Genomic DNA, 9,877 nt, shown 5'->3' on the forward strand with positions numbered 1-9,877 from the left:
CTCAATGACCATTGGCTCTGTACTAAAGACCAAGTCCAGTCTTGACGATGCTCCCTCTCCTCCAAACCTAGTATCTTCTTTGACCCACTGAGTTAACACATTTTCCATTGCCAGTGTCAATAGTGTATTTCCCATGTTGTCTCTGATCCTTCCATTGACCAGTCCTCCCAACACACCTCTTTACAATTAAAATCTCCCATCATTATAGTTCGTTCACAGCCACCCAACATTTCTTCCAGACATGTTCCTGTATCACTTATCATTTCTTCATATTCCTGTACTGACCATGCATTTGTCTTAGGTGGTACGTACACCACTATGTAGTGCCTCTTTTTCCTTCATTAGTTTCTGCTCTGATCTTTAGCACTTCTGCCTTTCCCATACCTTCTTTCACTTGATCCACCTTTATATCTTTTTTAACCAGCAACATCACTCCTCCTCCCATCTTACCTACTCTATTTCTTTTCCAAACATTATATTTCCCTTCTCCAACCATCATCAGGTCTTCTCCCTCTCTCAGTTTTGTTTCAGTAAGACCCACAATATCTGGGTTCTTGTCCCTCAAGTAATCGTTGAGTTCTAAAATCCCCGATATCACTCCATTTATGTTGGAATACATTATGTGTGTGTGTGTGTGTGTGTGCATATTGGGGATAGGGGCAGTGTATGTGTGTTTTCTTGCTTTACTTAACTTTTATAATCACAATAAATATAGTGATTAATGTGTATACTAATGACAATACCATATGCTCTTTATTAGAAATGCCTCAACCAGAATCCCCACCAAATCCTTTGCCTGAAGATGAGCCGCAATCCACTGACCCCGCTAATTAGCCTTCAGTTCTGACCGACAGAATTCGAACGGAGCTGGTTTGCAGGGAACCAAGTGAGGTACCGGCTGACTTTGTTTTCCCTAGGAATGAGGCAGATGGGAGTTGTCATCACCAGTATTTAAAAAAAACCTTAGTCAATGGTGAAAAGATTCTCAGAAGTTGGTTGATATATTCAAAGAAAAACAACAGCCTTTTTCTGCTTTTGCTGTAAACTATTTTCTAAGAAGGTAATTCATTTAACAAGCTCAGGCCTGAGAGACTGGAAGCATACAACTCATTTGCTCACCTCTCATGACAACAGTCCAGAACACTTCAACTCCATGAAAGTTTGGAAAGAACCGGTGGTCAGGAGAGAGAGAGAGAGAGAGAGAGAGAGAGAGAGAGAGAGAGAGAGAGAGAGAGAGAGAGAGAGAGAGAGAGAGAGAGAGAGAGAGAGAGAGAGAGAGAGAGAGAGAGAAAAAAAAAAGGGGGGGGTAAACAATTGATAATTAGGAGATGGCTCTTCTGGAGGCTGAGAAGATGAGATGGCAAGCAGTATTGACATGTTTGACTGTGATCGTTCAGCCTCTAGCAGTAAGAAATTTGGAACTAAGGGGGGGTACAGAAACATTGTACATGCCATCTAATAGCAATTTCCTTAAAGAGGTTGAACTCATGGTGCAATTTGACCCAATAATGAAAGCACCTTAACCGTGTCCAAAAAAGTATCTCTGGTCACACCAGCTACCTCAGTCACAATATACAAAATGAACTAGCTATAGTTCTGCTCCTCCAACAATGTGGATTGGGTGCGGCTTGTTGGGGAATTCCCGCTGTACAGTGGTGAAGCATGTCTCATAGCCAGTGATGCAGCAGAGTTCTAATAGTAGTAAAACTTTAGCAAATATGGTCAGCAAATATACATACGCATTTAGCCTTAGTATTACAATGTATGAGAGAGCAGTAAACTTATTATTGATAATATATTCATAAGCCTGGCAAGAAACGTGGCATACATATTTTACAGTGTTGCTAAAAAAAATAATAATATACTTATAAAGAGGTTTCCTTGCAGTTTGGGATGGGTAAATAGTTCCATAGTTATAATTAGATTATATCGTGAAGGAAAGTACTTTAAAATAAGCTGACATAAGTAAGAAAAAAACTACATTCAAATCTTCACGGCAGCAACACCAATCACGCCCGCCATCCATACAGGTGATGGGAGGTCAGCTGCGGTGTCCTTGACCAGAAAGAAAGAGAGGGGGAGGAAGAGGGAGGGGTAAGAGAGAGGGAGGAAGAGGGAGAGAGGGGGTGTAGCCAACGAGGGATTAAAGGTATGGCAGCGCTGTCCTCTCGCTATTTCCCATGGGAGCCGCACCCAATCCACATTCTTAGACGAGCAGGACTATAGTTGATTTGTTGAGCAGTAAAATAATATCAGAAATGGTGAGTGACATCAAGCAGGCAAAATATTTTTCCATTATTCTTGATTGCAAGCCAGACATCAGCCACACCAAACTGCTGTCAGTTGTGATTTGTGTGGTGTCACTGACAGAGCCTTGCATAAAGGAACATTTCATGGGCTTTTTGGAAGCAGAGGAATCAACAGGTCCACATTTGGCATCTCTTATTCTAAAGAGACTAGATGAACTAAATGTTCCTTTTGAGGACTGCAGAGGATAGGCTTACGACAATGGTGCAAACATGAAGGGGGAAAAACAAGGGTGTCCAAGCCAGGCTTCTAGAAATTAATCCAAGAGCCATTTTTGTGCCATGCGTGGCTCATACCCTGAATCTGGTTGTGACTGATGCATCTAAGGCTTCCACTGATGCCATGAATTACTTTGGCATCCTGCACAAGCTTTTCACCCTGCTTGCAGCCTCCACTCAAAGATGGGTCCTCAAAAAGCATGTGGGCATCAGTTTGAAGATGGAAGAGTAAGGTGAAGAGTGTCGAGCCTCTGAGATATCAAGCAGCTGCTGTGAGAGGGGCACTGACTGAGGTGAGAGATCACACCAAAGGTCCCATCATTAAAGTTAAGGCCCAGTCCCTGTCCGAAAAGGTGGGATCATACCGCTTCAGCACACAGTGGTGTGGTACGACATCTTGAGCCAGACACACCATGTCAGCAAGTTGATGCAGTCTCCCAGCATGCAAGTATATGTGGCAGTCAGTATTTTCAAAAAGATTGAGAGAGATCTTAGGATATACAGAGAAACAAGCCTTGTGACAGCACAAATGTCAGTAAAAGATATTTGTGAAGAGATGAGTGTTGAGGCTGTTCTCCAACTAAAGAGACACAAAACGTCACTTTTCTTATGAGGCATCTGATGAGCTTTTGAGTGATGCACTGACAAAGTTGGAGGTCACATTTTTCAATATTGTTGTTGATGCTGCAACTTCAGCCATTCTGGAAAGGTTTTCCACATTGGAGAATGTGTGAGAAAAGTTTGGAATGCTCTCTAATTTCCAAAACCTCTCAGACAATGAGCTGGAAAAGAAATGGGAGATCTTGCAAACTACATTGCAGTTTAAGGGATACTCAGATGTGGATGGCAGAGAACTTGTACAGGAGCTGAAGAACTTGCCTGACCTCCCATCAAAATCAAAGTCCATGACTCTTCTTGAGCTGCTGACTTTTATTCATGACAAAGAGCTTGCAGAAAACTACCCTAATCTGTGGACTGCAATCAGAATTGGCCTGACCCTTCCAGTGACAGTAGCTGAAGCAGAAAGGAGTTTTTCCAAGCTCAAGCTTATAAAAATATATTTGAGGTCCAGTATGTCACAGGAATGTCTCTCTGGACTTGCCATTATCAGTATAAATCATAAAATAGCACAACAGATTTCATATGATGATCAAAGAAAGCAAGAAAACTCAAGTTTTAGATAGTTACTTTTCAAGTGAGGTATATCAGAGTGTGATTGAGTGCGTGAAAGAGAGTGTTGAGGTGGGATTGGGAGAGTTTGTTGTGTGTGAGATGTGTGGGCACGACAGGAAGGTCGTTGACTTTTCTGAGTGTATGGTGTGTAGGCTCAAGAGCGAGAATTTAGTTCTTTCTCTTGAGCACCGAGAATTGCGAGAGGAAATCAGAAAGCTAAGTGAGGGGAAAAGTGCGAACGAAGTTCTCATCTTTGAATTGAAGGAGGAGGTTAAGAGGCTTGGGGAGGCAGTGGAAAAATTAGGCAGGAGATCAGTGTTAGGCCGAAGGTTGGACCTTCTGAGGGCGACAGGGTGGCTTGGCCCTCTGTCGGGAAGAGCAGAGTGGGGAAGAGGGAGCAGGCGAGCCAGACTGGGAAAGATAGTAGTCAGGATGGGCAGAGATGGCAGGTTGCGAGGGAAGGAAAGCGGAGGCAGTTAGGAGGATAGGACTAAACCTGTTGAGTGTGAAAATAGGTTCGGTTTGTTGGAGGGGAGGGGAGAGTGAGAGTGGAGTGAATGAAGTGGTTGTGGTGAGTGAAAGGAGAAAGAAGGGGTAGAGGAGAGGAGGAGGATGGTTGTGCCTAGCACACCTCAGGTGTGTGTGGTGGGTGACTCTCAGGTTAGGTATTTAGATAGCACTTTCTGTGGGAAAGACAGGGATAGGAGGACGAACGTGTATGCCTGGTGCAGGTGTGAAGGCAGTGAGTGAGGAGGTGCAGAAGAGGGTTGGGGGATGGAGAGGAGGGTGTAGTAGTTTTGCACGTAGGTGGGAACGATGTCAGAGCAGGTGGGTCGGAGGAGTTAGTGGCAAGATTTCGGGAAATGTTAGGCAAGATAAGGGAGAGTGGTAGGAGGTGTGTAGTGTCAGGAATCTTGCCTCGTGTGTATGTTAGCAGGAATGGTTGTCTAGAGCCATTGGTGTGAATGATCGGGTAAAAGGGATGTGTAAGGATGTGGGTGTCAGCTTTGTGGATGTATGGGATAGGTTCTATGGGCGAAGGGATTTGTATGCTAGGGATGGTGTGCATCTGAGTAGGAAGGGTGTGGATGTGCTGAGTGGATGTCTGGAGGGGAGTTGGGATGGAGTGTAGGGGGTGAGGTAGCAAATGCATTCCAGAAGAAAGATGCTAGACATAAATTAGATAGGATAAACAGAGATAGTGAAAAGATTAGGAAAGATTTCCAGGTGCAAATAGGAGAGAATAAGATTAGGATTCCAAATAAGGAGACAGCATCTAGGAAGGTAGCAGGACTTAAATGTTTTTATGTAAATGCCAGGAGTCTTAGGAACAAGAAGGACGAGTTATCTAGTTATATAGTTGAGGAGGACTTAGATGTTGTATGTGTCACAGAGGCATGGGTAAATGAGGAAAAGTTTAGGAAAATAGGAAAGAATATGAAGTAGATGGATACATTATGTATTTACACCAGAGAATTGGTAGGATAGGTGGAGGAGTAGTTATTTATGTAAAAAATCCTTCATTTCCAGTCAGGTTAATGGTATTAAGGTAGATAACAGAGTAGAGTCCTTATGGCTGGATGTTAGAGTAAACAAAAGTAAGGTTATTAGAGTAGGAGCTTTTATAGACCACCTAACCAGTCAGCAGATGTAGACAACCTTATGGTAGATGAGATAAATAGGGGTGTACTAGTCAGACAATTATCTTAGGGATTTTAATCTTAAGTCAGTAAACTGGGAGAGGATGGTAGGAGATGCTAGTGAAAATAAGTTTATGGAAAGTTTTCAGGATAACTATTTAGTGCAGATGGTAGATAAACCTACTAGGGGAGGAAGGTTTTAGACATAGTACTAACAAATATTGAGCATTGTTTAAAGGAAGTTGAGGTAGGAGAGACTTTAGCAAACAGTGACCATCATATAATTAGATTTATCATTAATTCCAGTAGGGATAATATAGTGAATAAGACTAGAGTCCCAAACTATCAGAAAGGCAATTATGGTAGGTTACGTCAGTTATTAGGAGAGGTAAACTGGGAAGATAGTTTTGGAAATAAAACTGCACAGGAGATGTGGGATATTTTTAAGGTTGTAGTAAAGGGTATAGTGATGCAGTGTATCCCTTACAAAGATATAAGGCAGAGAAACAGGAAGCCATTATGGTGGACTCATGAGATAGGTAGCCAGATCAGAGAGAAGAAGAGGGCATATAGAGAGTTGCAGAAAAGTGGGAAGATGTAGATTTGATTAGGTACAGACAGGTCAGAGATGATTTGAGTAAGGTTATAAAAAAAGTAAAAGGCAGGCAGAGATAAAACTAGCTAGAGCTGGGAGTAAAGATCCCAAAAATTATATAGTTATTACAAGGTCAGTGATAAAAGAAATAAGGATAGGATTGGACCACTCAGAAAAGATGGTGTAGTAGTGGATCAAAATGAAGACATAGTAGAATTATTGAATGAACAATTTTCTTCAGTATTTACTAGGAAAGAATAGGAAATCCTGTTACAAACAGTGCGACGAGTAGTTTAAGAGCTTTAGAAAATATTGATATAAAACCGGGAATTATTAGGAAATTTATTCTTGAACTAGACGATAGGAAAGCTAGTGGTCCTGATGAGCTACATGCCAGAGTACTTAGGGAGGGTGTAGACAGTATTTCTGAAGCACTTAAGTTAATCTTTGAAAGATCACTTAGGTTTGCTGAGATACCTCAGGACTGGAAGTTAGCTAATGTTACTCCAATATTTAAAAAGGTAGGAAGGATGATGCGAATAATTATAGACCGATCAGTTTAACTAGTATAGTATGTAAGATACTAGAGAAAATCATTAAGGGTAGTATTTGGGAGCATTTAAATGAGAATAGATTAATTAGAGATACCCAACATGGCTTTAGATCAGGGAGGTCCTGTCTTACAAATTTGCTCGATATCTTAGAATATATTACCAAGGAGTTAGATGATGGAAATAGCATAGATGTTATATATCTAGATTTTAGCAAGGCGTTTGATAAGGTACCGCATAGGAGGCTAGTGTACAAATTGAGACTACATGGGATAGGGGGTAGGTTAGTTGATTGGATTAGTGAATGGCTTTCTGATAGGAAACAGAGAGTAGTATTAAATGGGGCAATGTCTGAGTGGAAGGAAGTGGTTAGTGGGTACCCCAAGGATCAGTGCTAGGACCTCTTCTTTTCTTGGTGTACATTAACGATTTAGATATAGGAATTAGTAGCAAAGTATCAAAGTTTGCAGATGATACTAAGATAGCATGTGCAGTACAGGGTGAAAAGGACAATTACAGAATACAACGAGACCTGGACAGGCTGATAGCATGGGCAGACAGGTGGCAGATGGAGTTTAATTCTAAAAGTGTCAGGTTATGCATTTAGGTAAAGACAACACAAACTTTAACTATGAGATGGAGGGATGTTGGCTAGAGGCAGTAGAGGAAGGAAAGGATTTAGGAGTAGTGATAGACAGGACTATGAAATTTTCAAAGCAATGTTTAGAAGCAAGAAATAGGGCAAATAGGATCCTGGGTTTTATAAATAGAAATGTTAGTTATAAAAGTAAGGAAGTGGTGCGTAGCTTATATAATTCCTATGTTAGGCCCCATTTAGAGTATTGCATACAGGCCTGGTCACCCCACTATAGGCAGGATATCAACATGTTAGAAGCAGTTCAGAGAAGAGCAACTAGGATGATACCAGCATTAAAGCGCCTGGAGTATAGAGATAGATTAAAGGAATTAAACATGTTTTCATTTGAGAGGAGATGTATAAGAGGGATATGATAGAGTTATTTAAAATGTTCTCAGATACAAACTACATAGATGTGAGATCTTTCTTTACCTTAGAGGAGGGAAATAGGACTAGAAATCATGGCAGGAAGATTAGAAAGCAAGGCTGCAGGTTAGATATAAGAAAATATTTCTTTAGTCATAGAGTGGTAGACTTCTGGAATGCATTGCCAGAGACGGTTGTAAATAGCACTAGTTTGACAATGTTTAAAAACAGATTAGATAAGCACTTAAATTTATTAGATTTATAATTATGTATAGCACTGCATGATAGTTTTTATAAGAAATTTACTATAGTTAAATAAGACATGATCCCCATGCATGGGGACCACAAATTGTAGAGGATTTCGCTGCAGGACTTAGCCCTGTTAATGGGCCAAATATTTAGAATTAGTATATAATGTATTGTGTACTTGTAAGTGTATCTTTAAGTACTGATGACGAGGTCGCTGTGCGACTGATACAGGATAACCTAGATGGGCCCTGGTGGCCCTTTGTTATCCTATTATTTATGTTATGTTATGTTATGTTATGTTCAATATGCTACAGTTTGAGGCTTTGAGCAGTGAACCCAGATTATGTTCATGTTCCCTTTTGTAGCTATACTTAATAACATATGTATAATAAAAATACAAATAATACAATATAATCTATTGATATTATTAATATAATAATATTGGGGGTGTATGGATGACAGGGAAGGGGAAGGGGAAGAGGGGTGGGGGAGGGGGGGGCCGCCAATGGATTGTTCGCCCAGGGTGCAAAACTAGCCAGGACCATAACATAACATAACATAAATAATAGGATAACAAAGGGCCACCAGGGCCCATCTAGGTTATCCTGTATCAGTCGCACAGCGACCTCGTCATCAGTACTTAAAGATACACTTACAAGTACACAATACATTATATACTAATTCTAAATATTTGGCCCATTAACAGGGCTAAGTCCTGCAGCGAAATCCTCTACAATTTGTGGTCCCCATGCATGGGGATCATGTCTTGTTTAACTATAGTAAATTTCTTATAAAAACTATCATGCAGTGCTATACATAATTATAAATCTAATAAATTTAAGTGCTTATCTAATGTTTTTAAACATTGTCAAACTAGTGCTATTTACCACCTCTGCTCTCACCCCAAACCCCTGATTCACCATGTGTCCCGAAGCTTGCTGAGAGAGAAGGGATGGGTATTTCAAAGATATTTAAGAAGGTACTATTGGCAAGATTTACTTTTTTTTTTTTTTTTCTTAACCTCTTTCCTTTTGTTTAGCCCCATGCCAATGGCCGCAGGAGTGGGGCTTCGCGGGGTAAGCTGGCCTGGCACCTACCTGCTCATTCCTCCGCAGCACCTCCTCCACATGCTGCAGGATCAACATTGCTGCGGCTGTTCGCGTTTTCTCCCCATTCTTTACCAGATCACTGAAGGCGTTCAGCACGCTCCGAGGGATATTCATGCTATGCCGCTGGGGCATCTTACTCTCGTTCTGCACCGCCACCATCACGCCTCGTGTGCTGCTGGCTGCTCCCTAGAGTCTGTCTCAACTCTTAACACAGTTTGAACAGTTCTCCCTTTCCTTTTGTATACTTCTTGAGTACACAGGTCAGTGTTCTGTTGAGTGAGCAGCGAACGCGTCCCGTAACAGGAGCACACAGGTCACAACCACCACACCATGCTTTGCATGCTGTCGCCAGCGTGCTGCGTGTTGCTTCCACAATGTTTTGGAGCAGTCTGCCTCGTGTTGTTATTTTCACCACACTAAATATGAACTTATTCTGAGCTATCATGATTTATTACTACCAACTATATTTTTATATACGTGATTTTGTGATTGGGGTTAAATTATATTGGGTTCTGGATAGAATTAATCATTTGACTTCCAAATCAATCTAGCGAAGTAGCCGTCTTCATTCCGGGTGGTGGGTGTTTCAGGGGATGCTAGGTCAATCTGTTGGTGCAAGGGCGAGCTGGCGCGGTTATGTAGACACAACCTTTCTAAATAATCCTTCCTTTTTAGTGACACTCAAATATCTCTGTCTTCTACATAGAACTTCCTTAGTCTGTCACTTATTGTTACCGTATGTAAGGGCTCGAATGTTTATTTATTCATTTATTTATTTATTTATTATTTTTTTTATGTAGTTAAACTTCAGATAGAAGATAGCAAGACATGCAACATTCCGATGGTGAGAAAGAGGCTGAAGAGAGTCAGTTAGAGAAGTGAGGAGAGGAGATAAGATGTAAGATTCCACCTTGTTCTGTGAGTGGAACCCATACATGCAGGGCCGCCCTTGCTTACACGCATAACATGCGCAGTGCATAGGGCCCCGCGATCCATAGGGGGCCCCATTTTGTGCACATGCGCAAAGGATGC

General features: G+C 41.3%; 1 protein-coding gene across 4 annotated transcripts in view; it reads right to left on the reverse strand.

Annotated features, from left to right (window-relative positions):
* Window positions 1-9,227, reverse strand: part of LOC123505591 (myb-binding protein 1A-like) — a 105,287-nt gene extending 96,060 nt beyond the window's left edge. For all 4 annotated transcript variants that reach the window (XM_045257084.1, XM_045257085.1, XM_045257087.1 and 1 more), the window contains exon 1: window positions 8,834-9,227. In XM_045257084.1, coding sequence (XP_045113019.1) covers window positions 8,834-9,004 — 171 coding nt within the window. In that variant the 5' untranslated portion in view covers window positions 9,005-9,227. The remainder of the gene's footprint in view (window positions 1-8,833) is intronic.
* Window positions 9,228-9,877: the final 650 nt, after the last annotated feature.

The sequence above is a fragment of the Portunus trituberculatus genome, chromosome 18 (assembly GCF_017591435.1).
Source record: "Portunus trituberculatus isolate SZX2019 chromosome 18, ASM1759143v1, whole genome shotgun sequence".
NCBI classification, from domain to species: Eukaryota; Metazoa; Arthropoda; class Malacostraca; order Decapoda; family Portunidae; genus Portunus; species Portunus trituberculatus.